Source organism: Erythrolamprus reginae, chromosome 5 (assembly GCF_031021105.1).
Source record: "Erythrolamprus reginae isolate rEryReg1 chromosome 5, rEryReg1.hap1, whole genome shotgun sequence".
Lineage (NCBI taxonomy): Eukaryota > Metazoa > Chordata > Lepidosauria > Squamata > Dipsadidae > Erythrolamprus > Erythrolamprus reginae.
Window position 1 is genome coordinate 61,684,980 of NC_091954.1, and position 26,516 is coordinate 61,711,495.

At 38.2% G+C, this 26,516-nt stretch overlaps 1 protein-coding gene across 1 annotated transcript in view; it reads right to left on the reverse strand.

Moving 5' to 3' along the window:
* Positions 1-26,516, reverse strand: part of LOC139167804 (VPS10 domain-containing receptor SorCS3-like) — a 624,967-nt gene that overhangs the window by 137,452 nt on the left and 460,999 nt on the right. The window contains exon 7 of the mRNA XM_070752751.1: positions 23,265-23,383. Coding sequence (XP_070608852.1) covers positions 23,265-23,383 — 119 coding nt within the window. The remainder of the gene's footprint in view (positions 1-23,264; positions 23,384-26,516) is intronic.

Sequence of the window (26,516 nt, forward strand, 5' to 3'; positions counted from 1 at the left end):
TAAATGAATCAAAATGATCTAATTTAATTTAGGCTAGTATACTGGAATGAATTGATCATAAGAAGAATGAATTAAAACGAGCTAATTTATTGAAGCGATTATATGGGAATTGGTTGAACATAAAGTGATTTAAAAAAAAATATGATTTAGGTTATTAAGTCAGTATATGGGAATGGATTGTGCTTAATGAATTATAAGAATGGTTTAATTTATTAAGTTAGTATATTTGAATTGAGTGAGCTTAAAATGAATTAATTTGAAATTAAACTGATTTACTGAGGGTCACAACACATGGGTTGTGATATTACAGCGGGGGGTGGTGGGGGAAAACTCCCCCCCCCCTCTGCCCGCCCCACCAATTCCACAGGGCAATCCGAGCATCCCCTTAAGGCAATTTTTAGCGTACACAAATTTGGAGAAATAAGGCTCCTGTACGCCAGTTAAATATTGGGGTAGGCCAAACAAGCCACTAGGTTATGAGCATTGGTTATAACGAGACATATAATTGAACCATAATGTGGTGGACATAGAAATGGTATGGGGATTAAAAATTTCATATTTGAAATGCTTTTCAGCAGCCCGGTCTCACTACCATTTGATAACAGTTCTTTCATACCCAGTGGATAATGGCGCCCTCCTATGGCATTTTCTCACAAGAGGGACAATAACAAGCAGGGATAGTAGCCATGAAACCAGGTTAGGTGGTGTTTGAGCAACTGGATCTATGGAAAGACTGCTTTGTCAGTGAGAATGGCTTGTAGTGATCAAAAGACTGTAGCATTACTATAGACCTTGGCCCCTTTTGTTCATCATAGCTTCAGGGGACTTAGCTGGCTTTTGACAGCAACTTTGCAGTTAAAACCTTGGCTTCTGCTCATAAGCGGGTTTAGAAGAAACACTACAGCAAATGATGAGGGTTTTCTGCTACTTGGAAGGCTGTTAACCTTTATTACACTTTTATCAAGCATTATAAATTTCTGCACTTCATTTGGAACAGCGCTGCTGAATATAAAGAATTTGTTTCTTCCTATGTAAGGATCTCCTACCGAGAGCACTGTGTAGAAATATATCTTGTCCTTTCTTTGAAGCATTGTGGAATGGGGACCTAAGAAGCTGTTTGGCAGACAGGTCTGGCATATGTTTCTTTATCACATTGAAAATAGCAATTAGGTTATTGGGCGGTAAGTAAACATAGCCTCATGCTGCTCCCTTACCCTCAATTTAAAATAAATAAATAATTAATTGCTCTCACGCTTTAAGAAGGGTGACAGTGTTAATATAAACTGTTATGGCAGGTGAAACATGTTCTACACCTTACATAGAAAAATTTGTTTATTAAAGCTTTTGTTGAGAATACTGTATATACATGTTATCAGGCCAGAGGTTTACTTTGGTATGTTTTCCTCTTCACTTTCAAGTTGGCTTAATGGCAATCCTCCTGGTCAAATATGCCCTGAGGAATTATCTTTGTTAATTTTATGGCCATACTTAACTAGTGATGTACTGCACTAAAGGAGTACTTGGTAACAGGGGGGTTTTCTTATGTGCTTGCTCCTGGGTATTTATTATTGTTATTATTATTATTATTATTATTATTATTATTATTATTATTATTATTATTATTATTATTATTATTATCATGATGTGCCAGATCCTGGAGCAGTTGCGCATGGAAGTCATTATGTCTCCCTGAATGGTGCTACTAATATTCTGAATTTTGCCACATTTCCAAATGTGAAGTTATTGTACTGGAGGCTACAACAGTACGGGTGTAGTTGGTAGCAAGCCCCCCCCCCCCTTTCTGGACAAGCAAAACTGAAAGATACTATTAATACCATAACTACAGCCTGCAGATCCCCATGTCATTACCATGCTGAAGGTTGGAAATCTCCCAAATTCTGGCTAACCCTCATGAGTAAGACAATGAGGAACTGGATTGAGGGGGCAATAGCCTGGCTCTGTTTAAAAGTGCTATTGCTAACATGTTGTAAGCCGCCATGAGTCTAAGGAGAAGGGCGGCATAAAAATCGAATAAATAAATTAGTCGGCTTATCTCAGCCCCTTTAGTTTTTTCATAAGAAATGGTATAGTCACTTACCGGAATGGGGGGCTTGCAAGAACGCTAAGCATTGAGGTCATCTGAATCAAACTCACGTTTGAGTTGATTTTAAGCTTAATATAATTATTAAGCATTATATTAATTGTTTTAATGAATAATTCAGAAAATGTTATTATCATAAACAATATTGAAGTCGTGGTGCCAGGATGGTACCATTAATATTATGGTTATATTGATTAAGTCAGGTTGGTAAAGCTAATCCATGCGCTAACGGTAAAGAAAGCATTGGCATGGGCCTTTGCTTATCTTCATAAATTTCTTGCAATTATTTTACTCCCTGGGTTAGCAAGCAAGGCCACGGAACATATTGGCTAATCCCCCTGGCATTTTAATGCTGGAGGAAGAGTATTATGATTTACTGAGAGGAATACAGGAACATGGGACTGCGACTATGGTGTACAGCTGGCCCATCAGTGGAGTGAAGCGAGCCAGCAACAGGAGGCCCAGTCTGTTAACAGGGAGTATGTGTGCATGGGCAGGCGGTTGGCAGCCACATGGCATAGGCTGGGGCGCAGGGTACCCAGAATTGGTGAACGGCGCCATCGCTCAAGCAAAGGAGTGCAGGTTGGACCACATGGTTACATGCCATCATGTAGGGGCAACAGGTGGGGCTTAGCTCCCCTAACAAAAGACCTTGGTGTCAAACTATTTGAGGATAGGGGGAATGATCAAGAGATGGTCCAAGGAAAAGGACTCAGATTGGGGAGAAATTAGTAAGCCGCTATACATTGCCCAGTTTCAGGGGCAGCGGGCATTGGATGAGACCCAGATCCTCACCCAACGAGGTGAGTCTGTTTCACACAACAGCCATAAAAATGGCCTTTGGGACATGGTAGGTCTGCAAGGTGCTGTCATGATCGCATAGTAGTGGATCATGCAAGGTTCCCTGGGCCAGCAAACTGATGTTAAATAGCGGCTGCGGCAGCCGCGTTGGTTACACATGGTGGCTGACCAATAACACAGATGGTGGATTGATCACTGGCCTGGTATATCAAACAAGGATATATGCCGGGGTATGATGGACTTAGTGCAAGTAAAGCGATGAAGCCAGGGAAGGGTGCCTTTTAAAATAACAGTTAGGGGCCGTTACAGGAGGATCGGCAAGATATCGGGTGGTATTCCCTCAACAATACTGAATGCAGGTTTCAACAAGTTCTCAGCAAAGTAATGAATCCGGTGGCAGATGGAAGTCAGTGGCTTTCATAAAGTAGATTCAGAGCACCTGAGTACAAGCACTCTTGGGATTGGGTGGCTAACACTGTCTTTGTATCCTTATCGTTTCTCTAGGTCCTGGCCCTGCTCCACTTTGTTACGTGCGAAGTGCGAAGGAGCTGCCCTTCCGTTGCCCACAGTAGTGAACGGCAGCCACAGCATGGCTTGGTGGCTGAACATTGAGCTGCAACATTATCTTCAGGAATGTGGAGGTTGCTGAGTCGCTGGGGCTTCAGCGGAAAGGCTTGAGCTCGGAGGTCTTCGTTTGAGACGGGTCTTTTCCGTTGTGAAAAGTCGGGAGCAGTGATGGGCCGGACCCAGATTGTTGGTGTTGCACACGGGTGGCAACGACCTGGTGGTGGTGAAGGACTTGGCCCAGTGGCGTCAAGTCGTGGCAGTCCCCCGGGGCTTGCAGAGCATATGGAACAGATTGTTGGTCTTGCACACGGGTGGCAACGACCTGGTGTCGGTGAAGGACTTGGCCCAGTGGCGTCAAGTCGTGGCAGTCCCCCGGGGCTTGCAGAGCATATGGAACAGATTGCTGGTGTTGCACATGGGTGGCAACGACCTGGTGGTGGTGAAGGACTTGGCCCAGTGGCGTCAAGTCATGGCAGCCCCCCGGGGCTTGCAGAGCATATGGAACAGATTGCTGGTGTTGCACACGGGTGGCAACGACCTGGTGGTGGTGAAGGACTTGGCCCAGTGGCGTCAAGTCGTGGCAGTCCCCCGGGGCTTGCAGAGCATATGGAACAGATTGTTGGTCTTGCACACGGGTGGCAACGACCTGGTGTCGGTGAAGGACTTGGCACAGTGATGTCATGTCATGGTGAACCACCGGTCGTACGGGGCCTACGGCCGTGGTGTGTGGTTCTGGTGTATGGTTCTAATACCCCCACATGGAGGGGATGCAGAGTTGCCGTCACACCAACAGCTGTTGACGGGACCAGGTTATGGGTTAACATGGCAGGGGGAGGGAAAGTGATCTGACACACGGGCATGTGTTTTTAAAAACCCCCCCCCTAGCTTTCACTGGGTCAATTTAGGAAGATGTCAGGAGTGGCAATTTTTACACAGACCTGCAGTGGTGCCTGCGTGAGCTGGGGCAGGCTTAGGGGGGGAGCAGGGGGCCAAGATAGAGATCTGACCCCCTGCTGTGGCAGAAACGGGGCGGAAAGGGTATCAGTAGCAACTGTGTGTTCTCCTTTGGGCATCTTTTGTAAGATGATTGGCACCCCCATTGCACAACTCACGCTTCCTCCACGGACGGAGAGGTGCAAAGGGAGTGCCCTTGGGGCTCACCTACGTCATTTCCGGTTCCGGGTCATGCAAGGTGAGCCCTCCCACATGCTGGGCGTGGCTTTCGGGTCGGGAGTAGGCGGGACACGCCTCACCCTGACCAGGCTTGGAGTAACGCCCATTTAAGTTGCCCAAGTATGTTGTGTTCAGGAAACTCCGCCCCATTTAGTGACCCCTGCAGGTCTTTCTGTTAATATTTAATAAAGTGACCCATTTTACCCAGCTTGGTGTCCGAGTGTTCTTTTCCCGTCCAAGGCAAATGAAAGGCCAGGCGAAATATCGCCTGGACGAAAATTGCCGATGGCGGGAACCAACTCGGCTCCCCCATCAGCTGGGGGGCGTTCCCCGCGATAGCGTGGGAACGCCCCTGAGCAATCAGCGGCCGCTCGGGCATTCTGGGAAAGCCGAGGGGCGGGGCATGTGCCCTTTATCAGGGCTTGCTTGCCCTCCCCTGGCTTCCCTTGCCGACGAGCTCGCCGCAAAACGGACACCCACCCACCCTCCGCTCAATCCAGGATGTTTTTATAGGTCGCCTGGTTTGGGGCCGAGTAGGAATTTTTGCAGTCTTAGGGCATTTGCTACAGATTGTTTTTCGCCTACTCCATCCTGGACGAGGGTAAGGATTTGTGGTTACGGGGTGCATCTGTATGTAAATAGGTTCTGATTCAGCAATTGGATGTTTATATTCTTGGTCACTATATGGCAGAAACGGGGCGGAAAGGGTATCAGTAGCAACTGTGTGTTCTCCTTTGGGCATCTTTTGTAAGATGATTGGCACCCCCATTGCACAACTCACGCTTCCTCCACGGACGGAGAGGTGCAAAGGGAGTGCCCTTGGGGCTCACCTACGTCATTTCCGGTTCCGGGTCATGCAAGGTGAGCCCTCCCACATGCTGGGCGTGGCTTTCGGGTCGGGAGTAGGCGGGACACGCCTCACCCTGACCAGGCTTGGAGTAACGCCCATTTAAGTTGCCCAAGTATGTTGTGTTCAGGAAACTCCGCCCCATTTAGTGACCCCTGCAGGTCTTTCTGTTAATATTTAATAAAGTGACCCATTTTACCCAGCTTGGTGTCCGAGTGTTCTTTTCCCGTCCAAGGCAAATTCTCATAGAGGAATGTTTTGTGTGAGATTATAATTGAAGATTAGTTGCTGAATACATAAAAATAAACAGTTATTTTGGAATAAGCTTAGTGAGTTGTTCAAAACCATGCAGGGATTAAGACAAGTACGTATATTGTCTCTGGTGGCTTAACATATATTTTGAAATTGGTATAATGAATTATTTAGTGACATTAGAGGAATTTATTGATTGGAGATGTGAATACATGTGTACTTTTGTACTCAGAAAATGCCATATTGTTGGCTGAGAAATGAAATAAATTGCAGAATAAAAAATACATAAATTGTTGTAACATTAGAAATGTCTTGACTGAGACAGTAAATAAATATAAATTTATATTGGGTTTTTTTGTATTGGTGGATTGACTTTTTTTTGTCAAACTCAAGATAAAAAATGGAAAGACTAGGAAGATGATGTGAACAAATGCATGCTAAACATACATGGCAAAAAGCTAGTGAAATGAAGTTAGGTATCTTATGGAATATTTATTAAAGATAACACAGTGAATGCAGAACTTTTTCGACAGACAGACAAAAACAAAGTTAGTGGATAGTATGTGATCTGTTGAAAAAATGTTATTTGATCAAAAAGCAACAATATTAAAGAATGCTTCTGCTCACTTTGTTTTAAGGAAATTGTAATTGAGTACAGCAGGATAAATATATAAATTAAATGAAATGAAACTTGGTTAGGTTACTTAAAAGAGATCAACAAATGATTAATGGCATATATAGAGAATAGAAAAACTTATATTTGTTTGGTCATGCAAAGACAGTGAATGAGGGTCAAGTACCAGGGGAAAAAATCTGAAGGAAGAAGGCAATGGGTGAAGGACTGAGCATCATTAGATAGAATTGATGAGATATCAAGAATGAGAGAAGTGGGTATTTTAAAGACAATGTGTAAAACACTGTAAGGATATGGTGGAAATGGTTTGGAAATATAGACAGCTGTGAAAAAGCATAGTGAATAATATTGATATAAACTAGATTTTGTTATTTTTTCTTTTTTCCACTTCTGCTTTTATTTTGCTTACTATTTCTTCCTTTTAGTGTTTCATGCTGTGGAAATGAATAAAGCAATGGGCATGTGTATATGTTTAATTCTCACCTCCTGACGGTGAGAGCTATCAACCAGTGGATTGGCTTGCCCATGGAGGTTGTGAACGTTCCAACACTAGAGACTTTGAAGAGGTGATTGGACTGCCATTTGTCTGTGGTGGTATAGGGTTCCTGCACAAGCAGGGGTTGGACTAGATGACCTACCAGGATCCTTCCAACTCAAATAAATAAATGAATGAATGAATGAATGAATAAATAAATAAATAAATAAATAAAATAATATATTTGTATCCTATCTTTCATCTAACAATTGAAAGGAGCCCAAATGGAAGTGTTTCCTTATTTAATCCTCACCATAAAAATCCATTAAAACATTCAGAAATAATGGCTAGTCCAATCTCTTTCACAATAAAGTAATAGTTTCGACCTCAGTTTCTCTAGCCAATTCCTTAATTCAGAGGTGGGTTTCAGCAGATGTTGACCAGTTCTGGAGAACTGATAGCAGAAAATTTGAGTAGTTCAGAGAACCAGTAAATATCATGTCTCACTGGACCCACCCCAATCTATTCTCTGCCTCCTGAGTCTCAGCTAGTTAGAAATAAATGGACATTTTGCAGTAAACTTCCCCTGGAGTGTGGAAGGAATAGAGGTTTTGCTTTATCCTTTCCCTGGACTGGGGTGGGAATGGAGATTTTACAGTATCCTTCCCCTGCCATGCCATACCCACCAAGCCATGCCTACCAAGTCATGCCCACAGAACTAGCAGTGAAAAAAAATTGAATGCCAGCACTGCCTTAATCCCCACTCATATAGTCTGTCTGGTTGTTTAATCCTCTTTCTTTCTATGCCTAGTTATTCTGCTACAATGATCTTAAAGTAGGAAAGAAGCAAATGAAGGTGGAACAGTCTGAAAGCAAAATGTGAGTCAGCAGGGCCTGTTTATCTAAACATTGATAATCCATAGCTGATAGTCTTTGATAAAGACTACAGATTTCTCATGTCTCCTTTATAAGAAGTAACATGTGCTCAAATTACAGAGATGTAATTATTCCAATTTTCCTATTTTCAACCAATTCTATAGGAACATATTGCATCTCACCTTTGTATATGGCAAAAGATCTAAATGATTATAAAGCATGAAGATCATTCTTAAAATTTAGGGGGGAGGGGAAGAGACCTGACCAAATCAGCTATGGACTTAGCGAGGAGTTTGATCCAGTAATTAAAATAAAGCTTTAGCTGATAGGGCCAATTTGGTACTTGTCCTAGCAAGGAAATAAAGTAGCCTTTGCATGATTGACCTCCATGGTAATATATATCACAGGAAATTATAAAAAAATTCATTAAACTCTCTGATTAGTAATGGAGTTGGGCAGAATCACTTTTAATTTATTTTAATGAAGTTTTCCTATAAGCAAACTTGCCTACGCTGAATTCTGAATATTATTGCAGCTCCCAGCCCCCTACCCTTTATTTCATATTTGATTAATGCCATTTAATTATTTCCCCTCTGCTCATTCATCATGCTTAACCCAAATTTAGCTGGGTTGTTTTCTCCCTTCCTCTCCCTCTACTTACTGATGGGCTCATTAATCTGTAAGGATGGGTATGTGTGACTGTTGACATTCCATTTAATGGGTTTAATTGGGAATTTGGCCAATTGACACCACTTCTTTTTTCAAATTGTGTTTGTCATCCCTCTTGTTCCCTCCCACATACACGCTCCCATTTCTCTTGTCCATCTCCATATCATGCCATCTTTATGCTCTACTTTATTAATCATAAAAACGAACCTTCCTAATCAATAGAAAATCAAACACAAACATCATAGCCTCCTTTATAGTTATTTTAAGAATATTTAAAGGAACAGTACAATTTAGACAGAATAAACTGAGAAGAATATCTCAAGGAGAGTCACATTAACCATCAGAGATGTATCCAAAACTGAAGAATATTTCAATAGGTTTGAATGATTTACATGACAATTATGATGTGAGCCAAAACAAGTGAAATGGTTTGAATATTTAATTTCATTTTCAAGTGTATTTAGAGTATATAATTCATGCTGGATGCTAATTCTTTTTTTAAAAAAAATGCTTTTTATTGAGGTTTTTCACATTAAAAAGACAAACGAAATTTCAATAATACAGCTTGTCGCTATCGGAAGTATCTTCTTCATTCTACATTTTCCATATCTAAGGCTATTATTCTTAACTTAAACATTCTTATTTCTATTTACAATTTTATACTTAAACAGCATGATGTTACCACCAGAAGTCTCCAATTCATGCTGATTCTTAATGGAATAACTCCAAGCAGTTGGCAAAAAGGGAAAAATGTACAGAACACTTCTGCTAGAAACCATTTACAGCAAAACTCTAAATAAATGCACAACTGTTTTGAGGGTAAAAAGAATCTTCAAGACTTTAGCCACATCCTGTTTAGAATAGACCGAATCTAAATTCTATTCTATTTCTTATCCTTTTAAATGAAATTTCATATATATTAAATTAACAAGTTAATTACAATTCAAAACCATATTTAGAAGTCAAACTCCAGCCTTCAGGATGCAGATTTTGCCTTTGCGACCTCAAGTTGTATACTTCTTCTTTAAAGGAGGTGCTATTGATGAAACTAGAATTTAGGTATTTTGAGGTGGGATTATGGAATCAGTAAAATGCAATGGTCTTCAAACATACTTGCTTTGATTGACAAGTTCCAGGTAGTCAGAATTATTATTCAGTAACAATTTGAAGGTACAATGGTTCTGAATGAAGGGACTTATGGCATGGACTTGAAATGATGGCCATTGCAGAGCCCCTATGGTGATATGAACAAAATTTAGATGTTTGGCAATCTGCCTGCACTTATGGCCACCTAAGGGGTGATTCAACTCTCCCACCCAACTATCTCCTGCTTCCATTTATTTCCCTTTGGCACCCTGCTACCATCTTCTTGCTCCCACTGTGAATGAGGCCGACCTGATCTCACTACAGGGCCAGTCTGAGATTGGTTTCGCACTTCAAAAAAAGAGAAAAGAAATAAAATAAAATATGCAGCACTCCAAAAGTCCCTTTGCAAAAAGCGAAAGCAGCAAAGGGCATACCTCACTGGCAGTAGAAGCAAAAAGATGGTGAAGATCAACTGGTGAAGCATAGGGTGGCAGACGTGTCCAAGGGCAGTGTAGTGAGGATAAATGAACCTGGAACTGGGCTAGACAGCAACTGTCAGGACACAGCAAGCAAGGCCAGAGCTGTATGGTTTCTCAATAACATAAGAGAACTCCAACTTTACCCCAGCCACCTATTTCCTCCTATCTCTGCTCTTTTGGCCACCCTGCCCAAGGTGGAGGGAGTTAGAAGCAACTTACTTTCCTGAGGATGAAGCTCATATTAGAGAACCATCTTTCAGCTGTGGCAAGGGGGACGTTTGCCCAGGTTAGCCTGGTGCACCAATTGCAGCCCTATTTGGATCGGGACTCACTGCTCACTCATGCCCTCATCACTTCAAGATTCAACTACTGTAATGCTCTCTACATGGGGCTACCTTTGAAAAGTGTTCGGAAACTTCAGATCATGCAAGGTATGCCCATGCTACTCCAACACTCCACAGTCTGCATTGGTTGCCGATCAATTTCCGGTCACAATTCTAAGTGTTGGTTATGACCTATAAAGCTCTTCATGGCATTGGACCAGAATATTTCCGGGACCGCCTTCTGCTGCACGAATCCCAGCAACCGATTAGGTCCCACAGAGTTGGCCTTCTCTGGGTCCCGTCAACTAAACAATGTTGTTTAGCAGGGCCCAGGGGAAGAGCATTCTCTGTGGCAGCCCCGACCCTCTGGAACCAGCTCCCCCCTGAGATTAGAACTGCCCCCACCTTCCTGGCCTTTCGTAAGCTCCTTAAAATTCACCTCTGTCATCAGGCATGGGGGAACAGAGATAACTTCCCCAGGCCTATACTGTTTATGTATGGTATGTTGTGGGACTCCCAGTTGAGCCAGTTGTATGTTTTCTTAAATTATGGGTTTTTAGTTTCAATTATTAGATTTGTATTGTACATTGTTTTTTCTATCACTTTTGTGAGCCGCCCCAAGTCTACGAAGAGGGGCGGCATACAAATGAATGAATGAATGAATGAATGAATGAATGAATGAATGAATGAATGAATGAATGAATAAATAAATAAATAAATTTAAACAACCTGTGATTCTTTGTTAATATTAACAATGTAGGCAATGGTGTTTCAGTTTATGACCTTTCTAGCAATGGAAATTTTGGTTTCAATTGTGGTTGTAATTCAAGGAGTACCAGTAATGTTATTTAATAAGCAAGCTTCTTGTGTGCCTATTGACTAATTAAGCAACATTCTTATCTTTTCTTCCCAGTGGTTCCAGCTGTCCTAAATAATTTTACACAGCCATAGAAAGAAATAAAAAATGAAACTTTCACTTCAGCACCTACAAAAAATATTACATCTGGGGTTTTTTTCAGCAGAAAGCTTTTTACATTTAATCATTTTTATGAAGAACATCAGGAAGAGAACAATGTAGGCTTCTTAAGTAGTCTTATATCACTTTATGCATATATTTTCTTTCTATCGAACAAAATAGGAGAAGAAGAGGAATAAAGTAAAAGAAAGAGAGAGTATAAAAAGAATAGCAGAAATAAAAGCTCCCAGAAGCAGAAGGACTTAAAGTTAAAACATTTTTGCCAGCAGATGATTTGCTTCAGGTACCAAATCCAATAATACTTGGCTTAGTGTAGAACAAACAGTGATCGAGACTGGGGAATTTGCAGAAAAGCAAATAAGAAAATACCAGTTTGAATATTGTTCATATATCTTTAAAGTATCTTTGCTTAAAAGAAAAAAAGCTTCTGTTTGCATAACCTCAAGTCCTGTTGGAAATTAGAGAAAAGGAGTAATGCATTCCCCTCTTTCCATAATATGCAGATCAACATTGTCAGTCATTATTTGCCAATAAAATAGCTGACATCATGTTCATTCCAGAACTGTATCCATTCTATTTCTTTCATTATAAGCTGTTAATGATTGGTTCAATAAAAATCTCAGGGAGCTGACCTCTACAGTGCAGCCAGAGATTCCTTGTCAGCATTGATCGCAAAGATAAAAGTCAATTGGCACTAAGGAGGAAGAACTTAAAAATAAATGAGTGGTTCAATTTATATTAGAACATAATATCTCTGAGTTTATATATATATATGAGGGCACATATAAGCACTTGTATTGAGACAATACAAAATTGTATGTCAGGGTGAAGATATTCAACAGTCTTAAATAAATTTATGTTCCACTTAATTTCTATTTTATATCTAAATAAATTATAGTTAATACAGATGAACATTATGGGTCTGGTCTATAACGCCAACTCAACATACTCACAAGGTTAAAGGAGCCTATATTTATTTCTTAAAGCTAAAATGGGGAAGCAGTTAGGTCAGACTTTATTGATTTGATCTTTTCAAGGCTGTCTTTAGAAATCATGACTCATTATAAAGGGTAGATATCTAGATATTGGTAATTCCAGTAGGCTTAATGAGTAGCTAATATCCCTTTTTCTTCCCTTTCCTTTCCAGCAGGTAGCTACAGTAAGTGGTTCCTGCTGAGTGGAAGAGAAAGCAAGGGACTTCAAGAGTGACTGGGAAACTGTCACAGAATGTTCAAATTGATCAACATGTGGCTGCTGCAGCAGCAGCCCAACAATATTGAAGCAGTCAAAATTTCCCAAATTTCATGTCCTTAATGAACATTCTCTGATCTACTCCAGACTGCTCTGTCCCCAATTCTTCAAAGAAAATATTTGTAACTTTAAAAAAGATTTACTTTTACAAGACTTGGTTCCGAGTGGGTGGGGTGGAAATAACATTTTGTGGAACAGTTAAAAATTCATTAATTGCATATTTGTGGGATTTCATTTTATATCCTGAGATAGAAGTATTTCATTAAGGAGAAAGAGTTTTATTCAACAGTATAATTAAACATTATAAACCAGAAGCATTCATATTTAAGTTACCTAAGTATTATCTACTGAATGTCAATTTCATTATCAATTGGTATTGTGGTGAATCACATGATTCATCTGAATGGATGTGATTTGATTAATTGTGAAATATTTCAGTTGAAAATCAGCTTGTGGGTTCCAGGACTTACTTTATTTACTGTATAAATACAATTGATCAGTTGACAGCTAAGAACTATGGAACTTCAAATACAGTGGTAACTCTACTTAAGAATGTCTCTACTTAAGAACTTTTCTAGATAAGAACCGGGTGTTCAAGATTTTTTTGCCTCTACTTAAGAACCATTTTCTACTTAAGAACCCGAGCCTGGAAAAATTTCCCAGGAAATTTGAGAGCGGCACTGAGGCCCAGCCAGTTTCCTGCTATTATCCCTTTAATCCCAGCCATCTGGGCTGCCAGAGGAGCCTTCTGGTGGTGCTTAAGGAGGCTTTGGCAGTCCAGAGCGAACGAAGCGTTTCCCTTTCTTGGAGAGGGAATAAACCTCTGCCAGCACCCAGAGAAAAGAAACGCTCCCTTTGCTTTGGGCAGCCGAGGAATCACCACAGCGAAGGTAAGGCACCAGCTACAAGGTAGAGGTACCACTGTATTTGAAATGCTCAGTCACTTTATTTATCTACAAGAAAAGTGTTGAATCTGACTATGGTCAACTATCAGTCTGCTAAGGATTACAAGCAAACTTTTGTACAAGGTATCACTTTAAAAAACTTCCAAATTGAATAGAAAAAAATAATACAGTGATGGAGGAACTGGGTGTATTAATGTCTGTGTGAGAGAGAATGAGGATGTAGACTAATGTCAGGTTTTACTGTATCACTCAGCCAAGAAATTTTCTACTGCCCCAAGAGCGTCTTTATATTTTCGTGAACTTAAAAATGTCATTTAATTCCCAAAAGTACAGTATATTATGAAAGAAGTAGTCAGAATCATACATTGTTAGGTGGCTATTGTTTCTAATGAAATTAAGGCATAATAGCACCCCTATGTACATTATATATGTATATATATATATATATGTAGATTGTTCTGAGTTCGGGTTTTGCCCTGTGTAATATTTTGCATGTTTATGCGACGTTTCGGTGAAATCACATCCACCATCATCAGGCTGAAGTTTCCAAGCTTCGTGCTGTTGTAAAATGGAATGTTTGCAACTGTCATTTCTTCCTAGTGTATAGTGTGGGGGTGGAGATTTGGTTTGAATGTAGCAATTAGATTGGGTGATTATGTTTCAGTGATCTGATTGGTTGGTGTAATCATAATTATTAGAAGGATTGACATGGTGATTTTTATGAGGTGTTTTTTGTTTAAGGCTGGTTTCCAAATTTCAAAAGTCCAAAATCATAATTATTAGAAGGGTTGATATGGTGATTTTTATGAAGTGTTTTGTTTGTTTAAGGCTGGTTTCCAAATTTCTGGTAGGCGGGACGTGTCATCTCTTTTATTCATGCAAAGGGGGCTCCTTTCAATTTCTATGGCTTCTAGAGCAATTCTTCTATATAAATTCTCTGTTTTGTGAAGTAATTTAGTTTTTTCAAAGTCAATTTCGTGCCCTGTTTTTTTAATGTGCTGGACAAGGGAGGAAGTCTTATCTTCTTTTTTAACTGTATTCACATGTTCTGCAAGGCGTGCACTTACTCTTCGGTTGGTTTGTCCAATGTATGTGGCTGCACATGTTTTGCAAGGGATTTCATAGATTCCTTGGTATTCCAATTGGATTTTATCTTTGGGGCTCCTTAGGATATTAGATATTTTTTGGTTGGTGCAAAATGAAGTTTTGATGTTATGTTTGTGCAGGATTTTACTAATTTTGTCTGTGGTGCCCTTGATGTAAGGGAGGATGGTGGTACCATTGTCCTGTTCTTGATCTTGTTTTTTGGGGGGTGTCTCTTTTTTGATTAGATTTGTGATTGTTTTCTCTTCGAATCCATTAGAAATTAATACATCTTTGAGTTTGTTCAATTCAGTTTTTAAGTGGTCATGGTCAGCTAAGCGTTTGGTTCTGGTGATGAGAGTTTTGGCCACTGAGGTGATTTGTGCGGGGTGGTGGTGTGAGTGTGCATTTAGATAACGGTTGGTATGGGTTTTCTTTTGGTAGATAGTGTGTCCTAGGCTGCCATTGGGTTTTTTATAGACCAGTACATCTAGAAAGGGAAGTTGATCATTGATTTCTGTTTCCATAGTAAACTGTATTTTGGGGTGTAGGCTGTTAAGATGTGTGAGGAAATTGTCTAGTTTTTCCTTACCATGTGGCCAAATTACAAAGGTATCATCAACATATCTCAGCCAAAGTTTAGGTTTGTATTTGGATTGCTCTAATGCATTATTTTCGAAATATTCCATATAGAGGTTGGCGATGACCGGTGAGAGAGGTGATCCCATGGGGGCTCCCTCTATCTGTTTATATCTTTGTTCATTATAGATGAAGTATGTATTGGTCAGGCAGTGGTTGGTAAGGTCTAGGATATATTTGGGGGGGTTTGTGTTTGTCCTGGATAGCTGTCAAGGCTTCTTTAATAGGTATTTGTGTGAAAAGGGACACGACATCAAAACTCACAAGTAGGTCATCGGGTTGTAGGTTTTGTTTTTTGATTATTTGTATAAAGTGGAATGAATTTTGAACATATGAGGTAATATATGCTGAACATATGAGGTAATATATGCTGAAGGGATTGGATACTGTAGCCTAGAGGATAATTCTCTGCCTTACAAGGCAAAGGTTGCAGGTTCAAGTCCCAGTGGGTATGCCTAGCTGATGAGGCCAAAATAAGGCCGAAATAGATCTATCCTAGTCTCCCTTAATTTTCAAATTCAGCTTAAACATGTGACATATATACATATATATATATATATATATATATATATATATATATATATATATATATATAATATATATATATACATACATACATACACACACATACAATACATTATGAATCCACCAACCAATCAAATCATTGAAACATAGCCAACCAATCTAATTGCTACATTTAAACCAAATCTCCACCCCCACCACTATTTATAAGGAACAAATGGCAGTTGCAAACAAACTATAACTACAGCAGCACGAAGCTTACAACTTCAGCCTGATGATGGTGAATGTGATTTCACCGAAACGTCAGTCCCAGTGGGTATGGCTAGCTGATGAGGCCAAAATAAGGCCGAAATAGATCTATCCTAGTCTCCCTTAATTTTCAAATTCAGCTTAAACATGTGACATATATATATATATATATATATATATATATATATATATATATATTTGTTTTTGTAGATTTTCACGGGTACAGGTATGACGGTCTTGGTATATTCGGGTTTCTTCCCGTGTAGGATTTGGAAATTTCTGGCGACGTGTTTCTGTCCTTGTTCTCAGGCGAACACTGCGAGACCTGAGCTGCCTTCCTTCTATAAATACTGGTGGCTGGGTGTGGTTTGATGGCTCAGCAATTGCCTGCTGTGTAGAAACTTCCTGGTGAGTCAGTGGGGTAACAATTGGGGTCGTTGATGTAGCTGAGGTATGCTGATTAGTTAATGGTTGTAGCTTAGGCGTGATATCCTGAGTAGTTGGAACTTGCAGGCTGCTTGATTGTTTTACAATGTGTGTTCTGAGTCTGGTTTCTATGGCTGGGATACGTTTGAGGGCTGGTTTCCAGATGTCTGGTAAGCGGGAGGTATCATCCCGCTTGTTCATATTTTGGGGATGTTTTCCTATCTCGATGGCTTCCATGATTATTCATGAAAAACGCCAACAGCGGCCGCAAGCGTGCCGTTTTCCTCAATTACTGTGGCACACAGATTTTTGAGCTGGCAGAAACCCTCACTGACCCTGAACCAGCGAACTCAGTTTCCTGGGACGCTCTCTCGTCCAAACTAGCCGCTCACTTCAAACCTACGAAGCCAGCTAGAGTTTTTCGCCATCAATTCTCCCAAATGTCACAAGCAGAGGGGGAAACGATCAATCAGTTCACGACTCGCCTCAGAACTGTTCTCTCTAAATGCCAATTCGATAATCCAGAGGCTCATCTCACTGATGCCTTAATCTTTGGCAGGCGTAACATTACGATCCGATTCTGAAATCACTTAGATTGGATCTGCTTGACCATAACATGCTGGAAATCTTGCAGATTGAACAACTTTATCAAACACTGAGGGCAATTCCAAGAAGATAGCCAATATCAAAGACAAAAGCAGATCTTTCTTTCTTTCTTCTCTTTCTTCTCTTTCTCTCTATGTCTCTCTTTCTTTTCTTTCCCATGTTTCCACATCATCCCCAGTTTGACTGAAGATATTTGAAGCTACCTAAGTGGTTTCACTGAGATGAATTAGGTGGTCTTTCTATTTTGGAGAAATAAATCAGGTCAATTTCTTCTAAATCTATTTTAGGTCCCTTAGATGTAATAATCATCTCAAAGATTTGTTTGATCAGATTCCTACCAAAAAGGGGTCAAGGTTGACTGCATATTAGCTTTCTTCTTTTTCAATATTTATGTTAACTTTGTGGGGACAATCCTAAACCAATAAACAGCTTTATCCTTATATGCTGACATAGTCAAGTTTCTGTATACTGATAATATGGCAGTCTTTTTGATAGGTTTGGTAGATTTATAAGAGGGCTTCAAATTTTTACTTTTATTATGTTGAGGAAAGCCTAACTATAAATTATAGAAAAATAAAGATCATGTCTTTTCAAAGAGATGTACAGTAGGTGACAGATTAATGGAAATTACATAGAATAGTCCAAGACCTTTAAATATCTTGGGATCATTTTCCATGCTTTAGGCACCTGGAATATGAAAGGAAAATCAGAAGCAGAAAGGGTACAAAAGGCAGTCTGTCTCTGTCTCTTTCTTTCTTTCTTTCTTTCTTTCTTTCTTTCTTTCTTTCTTTCTTTTTTATTTCTTTCTCTTTCTTTCTCTGAGAGGCAGTGATTTCAAACTCAATAAGGTATTCAAAACTAACTTATTTTTTTTTACCTTTTAATTGCTCAATCTTTAATTGCTGATAGGCCTTAAATCTGAATCTGGAAGACCACCAGCTGCGTTGGACTGTTCAGGGAACCTTATTAAGACCTGTCTTTAGGATCAATAGCTGAACTGATCAAGACACAACAAAACCCTTGATGTTAAACAGACATTGACTTCCCCCATAACTGAAAATGGCAAATAAGGTCAAATGGAAATGGCAAGAACCCCAATACACCATCTTTCTATTAATTAAAGATAATAGTTGATTGATTCATTCATCACTCAAAGACTATTTTGCTTAATTAGAAATTTGCACAAAAAGACAGGTACTTGCTATGTCTCTACTACTAATTCCTTTCATAAAGTAGTGAAAAAAGGCTGCATTCTGGCCCTTTTTTGTCCTGAATATTTATGCGAGGTTTGTCCTCATATTTACCAAAGCAGAACTTGACACTGCTAAATTCTGGAATTTTCATGAATAACTGAAACTATATTTCTGACAGTATCAGCAAGAATGCCAGGGGCATACTAGGTGTCTTTCATACTAAAGGAAAGCAGACAAGAATACATCTGGTACTACAAAATTCTGTGACTACCCAAAATTTAACATTACTCATTCTATTTTTCTAATTGCCTCCACTATTTCAAAGAGCATATATTAATTGTTTGCTCAGTTCAGATTCATAAAAGTGCTAATCCAAATATCTTGCTGTATCTGGAATACAACACTTTATTTAGAAGTTGGCATGATCCCACTGGAATCTAGTGTCCGCATATGCTGTCTAATTCAAGGTTTGATAAAATCTTTAACCACCAGGATCCTTCTAGTTATTGTTACTTCTTTCTGGAAGTAATAATATCCAGAAGTGTCATGTCAGTGAGATGTCTAATGTACAGCTCTAGAGCTGCAATCTGATAGCAGGTGTTTAATACCCCTTCTCAGGACAAATTAGGAGGTCTATATTGCCAGGATGTACACAGGAAACCCTTCCGACCAACTAATTACCGGTAACTATTCAATATTAACTGCCAAAATTTGTTTCTAAGTTTGCTTTAATGTCTTGCCCTCTGAATATTGAAGCGAAGTTATAACAGTAGTTCTCTTAAGTGCAAACCTTTCCCCATGAGTTGAAAGAATATATGATTCTAGCCCACATACTTCCTTGTTATCCTTTCTCCAGAAATGTACTATATATCCTACCTTCATAACTTTGCTTGAATGAGTTTAAACTCTTCTATGGTGAGTTTCTCCAGAAGAGTTGTGTATGTCCTTAAGCTGCCACAACTTTACAAAGGCAAACTTTCTGCTGAATTTAAATTCTTGTTAATATGTTATGTAACATGTTATGCTATGCTATGCTATGCAATATGATATGTAAACTATTTTTATGATTTCTATGCTATATCTTTCTGTTACATTTCATTGGTCAGAACCACAACATGTAAATATGTACATACACATATCTATTCATTTAGTAAATTAATGTTAATATTTTAGTATTTTATTCGCAAAGTAGTTTTATAATTTAGTTTTAATACTAATTTGTACGTATAATGCCTTGCAGTTTGAAGCATTTTATTTCTATTAATATTATTAAATATTCTATGTATGTCTTATTTAGATATATCTATATCTAAATTTGAGCTTTGTAAAAGTTATAAATATATAAAATGCTAGCTAATGACTATAATAAATACATTACTACTAAATAATATTTCTTGAAACATCAACTCCTGTACCTTTGTTCTGAATAAAAACTATAGCAGAATTGAGGGGGAGGGAACTATGAGTGATAGCTTTTTTATAAGACTCAACATTTTAAAAATATTATAGTCTATATCATGCTTAGGCAATATTTCTTGTTTTAAGATATGTGCAAAATGTGTCATTGGATTTAGGAAATAATAATCACATATATCATGTCCATACTATTCTTTTGGTAGAAAGATTGCTGGGAGATATAAAGAAACCCTGATAGTATTACCAGAAAAAAGAGAGATCAAGTGGCCAGTGAAAAACTCAGATAAATTTTTGCAGGCCTCCAAAACCTGCATCAAGACATGAATATTTCTTGAAAGTTGCACGTAACTGCAGGCAGTATGACTATATAAAACTGACAATTTGTGTAATACAAGCATTGCTGCTTTAATGTAATCTGTTCTCATAATGTGTTACTTGGATTCTTGTAGTCTAATACAGAGGGGAAATCTATGGCCCTCCAGATATTTTTGGATGACCCATCCCATAAAGTCTGACTTTTTGTTATGCTGGCTATATTTGACAGGAATTAAGTTCAACAATTACTGCAGGGGTATGGATTATCTTCCTCTGTTCTTGTAGATGCCTTTGATTATCATGGAATTTACTTTTTGCAGGTATGTGGACTCTTCTACAGAGCATACACTGACATGCTAAGATTATCTTCAAGTTTTATTCTGATTCAAATAAAACTAAAGTTCTGGTTAAATATAACCTTCCATACTTTTCTCATGAGCCATACAAGCAAGGGAATAACATACAGGTCTTTCTTGGCATAAAAAGCTGAATGAATTGTCTGAGTTTTGTAAATTTTAAAATCTTAATCTGAACTTTAATGTTCCAAACAACAAATACAAAAATATTCTGTAACACTAACTGAAAAATAATAATACAAAACTTTAGTGCATTGCTTTTTTAAAAATAGCAGCAATGATTTTGAGCCCCAAGCATTTTGTTTTTGATGAATTCCAGCCAGTGGAAATGAATTATTATCATGTCAATCCAGTGCAAAGTATCAGATATTCGTTGCTTAACTTCACAATGAAAAATAAAACCTGTCTTTAAGAAGGTTTTCCTATCCTCTAGAAATGATGATTGGAATTACAGTAGTTGAAATTCAACATATGAAGGGGATCGACATAATGGAGGAGGCTGCTTTAGACAATCAGGATTTCTAAGAGTGAAGAAAAGTTCTATAATTCTTTGTTGAACTGCTTCTGTTGTATCCTCATCTATTATAGCTTGCTTTTTCCAGAAAGAAGTTCTAGGCAAATTCATATCATTATTGAAAATGCACACCCATATTCCTCATAGACAAATTGATCAAGGGCTAGAATGGTGAAAATTGCAAAGCTCTGAGATCTGTAGTTCAGCAACTCAATGATCACCAATGTTTTGAGTTAGAAATGGGTGGAGAACATATATAATGGATAATGTTTGTGATAGAATTACAAAGGTTTATAATTTAAGGACATTGATGCATTAAATATAGATATTGTGTAAAATAAATGACATTTATATTTTGCCTTTAAAAATATTTATTATTAAATTTATTTGCTATTGTTATTTACTTGCCACAGTGACTCTTTTATATGCATGCAGCAACCTTTGAACCAATCTTTATTTGTACCAGTGTACGTCACAACATTTATGTTACAGCCGTTGGTTATCCTTTTCTCCAGAAATTCATAGCAACTTACATAGGGAATTTCAATTCATATTTCCTACCATTATAAAGCTGTGAAGTTGGAGATATTCAGGAGAGAAGCTAATGTCAGTCAGTGAATTTCCATAAGTGATGTCCCAGCAAATGAATTCCAGTCTGCCCATGAAATAAGGTTCACTTTCTTCTGTAAGAGGGCCATTTCAAAAATAGTTCAATTGTTTCCTGAAAATAAATCTTTTGAACAGGAATCAATTCAAAGTGTTCCGGAGCCAAACTACAACAGGAACACTGAAAATTATGTTATGTTCAATATGTATGAATGTATGCATGGTAGATTAGACCATACCTGGAATCAGTATATTAGAAACTGTGGCGACACAGTGTTTATAGTACAATATTGCAGGCTAACTCTGTCCACAGCCAGGAGTTAGATCCAGACTGGCTCAAGATTGAATTAGCCTTCCATTCTTCCATGGTCGGTAATAAAGGTCCCAGATTTTTGGGGGAAATATGCTGATTCTGTAAACTGCTTAGAGAGTGCTATAAAGCACTACAGAGTAGCATAGAAGTCTAAGTGCTATTGCTATTGCTAGATTAGTGCACAATTGAGGGGGGAGGGGAGACTTTGAATATTCCTACTTATAGCATCATTAAAAATATCTGTATATATTTTATTTCATTTCTTAAGAACATAAGAAGAGCCAAAGCCCATTGAGTCCAGCATTCTGTGTCACACAGTGGCCCACAATTGTACATGGGGATCTTGAGCAGAAAGAGAAGGCAAAACCCTCTCTTTCCTTTGACCCTCAACAAATGGTACTCAAGGGAATCCTGCCTACCTCAATCAATATAGAGGCAGCACATGGACATCCGTTTCAATAACAACCAATACAATTGGCATCCATGAATCTGTCTAATCCTGCCTTGAATCTATCAAGGCTGACAGCTGTCACAACCTCTTCTGGAAGTGAATTCCATAAACCAACGACTATCTGGGTGAAGAAATATTTCCCTTTATTTGTCCTCGCTTTCTTACCTATGAACTTTAGGGGGTGCCCCCTCATCCTAGTATTGTATGATAGAGAGAAGAATTAAATTCATGATTTTAATTGTTTGTTCACATAAATTTTATGTCATAATTATACTAAGGTCTATAATTAGGGAACATGTAACCTATAAGCACCTGTTCTCCCCATATCTAAAGACAGTCTGTCAATTGAATAGTCACTAAATGTCTATTTCTCTAAATGTAAAGATGGACATCCTTTATATTTAACATTATATTAGCTTGGTATTTTATATTTAATAATAAATGAACATTACAATTATAATAAATATTTATTTATATTCTTTGGACAGTTATCAGGGGATTATTGTCATAAACCTTTAAAAAGGAATGAAGGAGCAATTAAATACAGTCATCTGAACCCTGAATCAGAATAAGAGTTCAGAAATATGCTCAAGATAACTTTCTCTGAATTATTTTTAGTCTAAGAAGCAGCAGGGAAAATGCTGTCAGGCTTTTCAGATTTTGTTAATATATCCTAAAACAATAAAACAAAATTCTAGTAGTCTTTTCAGTGTATGTTTTTAACCTAACCTGGCATAATTTAAGAGACTGATCATTACATTACCGACAACTAAAGAAAACATGGATGTAACAGAAAATATTTTTAACAAGGGAAAAGGGACAGTAGCATACCACATTCATTTTGCTATGAATTATTAATACAAATAAAAACAGAGAAATAAAAATATTACATATATTGAGGTATAGATAATTTAGTTTTTGATATTAAGACAAGCATTTTGGGATATATTAGATTCTTCTTTATTAAAAAACAGGAAAAACAACTGTGTTCTTATTACTTTTTGTCAATGAAGATTTGTTTTGTTTTGAAAATATGATCAATAGTCTTGATTCTTTAACAGAGGATTTCCCCATACTATTATATTATTTTCTAGTTAGTACCATTTTGATAACTGGGAGGCAATTATCTCATAAAAATATGCCAAAATGTGTAGACGTACCTGAATAAAGATATATTCATCCTGGACAACAAGTGAACTTGTATCAATGGAGTGCAAAAAAGGTCCATTCCTGGTGGTCTCTGAACATTCTTGAATCCTACAAGTTATATAATGGGCATCTGTATGGGAAAGATAACTTTGTATGAAAAAACATTACCGATAGTTTGTAATGGATTAAGTAAAGCAAATATTCATCATTTGCCATGACTAACTTCACATTCCTTACACAGTAATACCTCGTCTTACGAACCTAATTGGTTCCGGAAGGAGGTTCATAACACGAAACAATGTTCGTAACACGAAACAATGTTCGTAACACGAAACAATGTTTCCCATTGGAAACAATGTAAAAGCGATTAATGCATGCAAGGGGGAAAAAATCACAAAATGGTGCTCCGCTTGGTGCTGCCGCCCGGCTGTCACCTTTTAAAACAGCCGGGGGGCTTCTCAGCATTCTCCTGAACCCAAACCCAAACTTTTCAGGTTCGGGTTCGGGACACCGCCGAGAAGCGCCGCCGCCCCCCTGTCACCTTCTTAAACAGCAGGGGGGCTTCTCGACAGTCTCCCGAATCTGAACCCGGAAGTTCGGGTTCGGATTCAGGTTCCGGAGGCCGCCAAGAAGCGCCCGCCTGTTTCAGAAGGTTACGGCCAGATGGCGGTGCTCGGTGGAGCGACGTTTTTGCGATCGGCGGCAGCGTTTTCAGCCGATCTGGAGGCTGGAAAGGAGGTGGGGAATCCCAATCGGGAATTCCATGGGCGGAGCTTTGATGACACGAACACGTCCTTCTTGGTCGGCCGAAACGTGGCCTCCCGAACCCGAAAAGTTCGGGTTCAGATTTGGGAGAATGCCAAGAAGCCCCCTGGTTGTTTTAAAAGGTGACAGCTGGGCGGCGGCGCCCAGCGGAGCACCATTTTGCGATCTGCGGTGCATTCATAAGGCGAAAAAAGTTTGTAAGAAGAGGCAAACATTTTCTGAACCCTGGGTTCGTATCTCGAAGTGTTCATATCACGAGGGGTTCGTATCACGAGGTACCACTGTATTTTCATGTTGATCTTGCCATTCTATTGCCTATTTCTGAAATCACTGCTTTCTTTCTTCTCCTTTTAAGCTCCCACTTAAGTATTGCCTAAGCAATGCATCCATATATATATATATATATATATATATATATATATATATATATATATATATGTAGATTGTTCTGAGTTCGGGTTTTGCCCTGTGTAATGTTTTGCATGTCTATGCGACGTTTCGGTAAAATCACATTTACCATCATCAGGCTGGAGTTCCAATCTCTGTGTTTTTGCAAATGAATATTAGCAACTGACATTTCTTCTTAGCATGTAGTGTGGGGGTGGAGATTTGCTTTGAATGTAGCAAATAGATTGGGTGACTATGCTTCCGTGATCTGATTGGTTGGTGTAATCATGGTTATAGAAGGAATGGTATGAAGATTATGAAATATATATATATATATATATTAAAAAAACCACTTTTAGATGAAGGTGAAAAGTAAATTCCCAGGTCTTTTTTTAATTAAAAAAGTCTTACTGAAATTTTGCTGGATAAGGCCTGGGAATAGAAGTAGGATTAATTTGCTTTAACAGGTAAATGAGGTGGTGAGATATTCTTTTTTCCTCTTCACTGAACAGTGAGAGATTTTGGCACACTTAAGCATAAGCATTTATTTAAATATTTTTACCTTACAAGAACTATAAAATGCTCCTAATCACTCCAAGAAACTCCAGAAAGTAATCCTTTTTCTGATGCCACTTTAAGCAAGCCAAACTACTTTATTATGCCCACTGTATTCATCTGGTAAAGCCTGTTACTTAAGATAAGTTAATAGGACTTCATTCTGTCTGATCTTCTCCAAAATCCAATAGGAGTAAAATTCTATTCACATCACAATTTTAGATGTATTTCATTTCAATTACTATTCCAAATTATTCAGCATTTTGTTTTGTCTTCAGTTAAAATACAATGCAATGTTACAATGCCGTTAATTGTTTTTCATTCATTTATGCTTAATATCCATGCTTCTTATCCACAAAAGCAAAAATTGTATCTATTAGTCTTGCACTGTTTATTGTTTAAGTTCAGAGGCTTTCCATATTCTATGAAAAAATTATCTCTAACTCTACCTATGCATTGTAGTGCCCATCAAAAGATACTATAAAAAGATTTAACACCATCATTCTGACTAACTCTTCATTATTCTAAAATGCTAATGATAAACATGTTTTTAAATGAAATTAGTCAGCAATTTGTTGAGTTCAACTATTCAGATTATGATTTTCTGAGAAATCTAGCTACATAATCATAAAAGACTGAGCAGCAAATATACACAACTTAATTATATGATTAAAAACAGTACATTTAAAAATCATTATTTTGTATATTTTGATGATCAGACTATATAAATATAAAATGTAAATCCAATAAACAAACAAACAAACAAACAAACAAATAAATAAATAAATAGCAAAGTGTCATTACAAATATAAAGCAATTGAATTGTATTTCTTCTTCATCTTACAAGAATTAGACATTACAATACCTAGATTGACACAAACTGGATCCTATTACAATAATAAGCAATAATTACTGTATTTTTCAGTGTATAAGACAGACCTTTTTCCTCCCTAAAAGAGGCTGATAATTAGGGTGCGTCTTATATTCTGAATGTAACTTTTTATTTCAGCCCTAACTAGCTGGTAACGATCTTCCCAGCTCTTACCTTGCAGGCTCTTTCATTGTTTCTTCCTGCAAAGAATGTTTTCCAAGCCCTACGTCTTTGCAGGGTTTTTTTTTCAGTATTCTAACTTGCTCTGAGTAAGTTTCTTTCCAGCCCTAACGAGTTGTTAACGATGTTCTCAGCTCTTACGGGCTTGCAAGCTCTTTCATTGTTACTCTTTGTCAAGAATGTATTCCAAACCTTGTCTTTGTAGGGGGCTTTTTTCATTGCTTTACTTGCTCCAGATGTTTCTTTCCAGCCCTGACCAGGTGCTATTAATGTATCCAAGCTCTTTCATTGTTACTCTCTGCAAAGAATAATGTTTTCCAAGCACTAAGTCTTTCCAGGGTTATTTCCATTGCTCTACTTGCACAGACTGTTTCTTTCCACGTGCTAATATTGTTCCCAGCTCTTATTGGCTTGCAAGCTATTTCATTGTTACTCTCTCAGAATAATTTTTTTAAGCCCTTAACCAGGGGATAAAATAATGTGCTGAAGTTGACCACACTAAGGA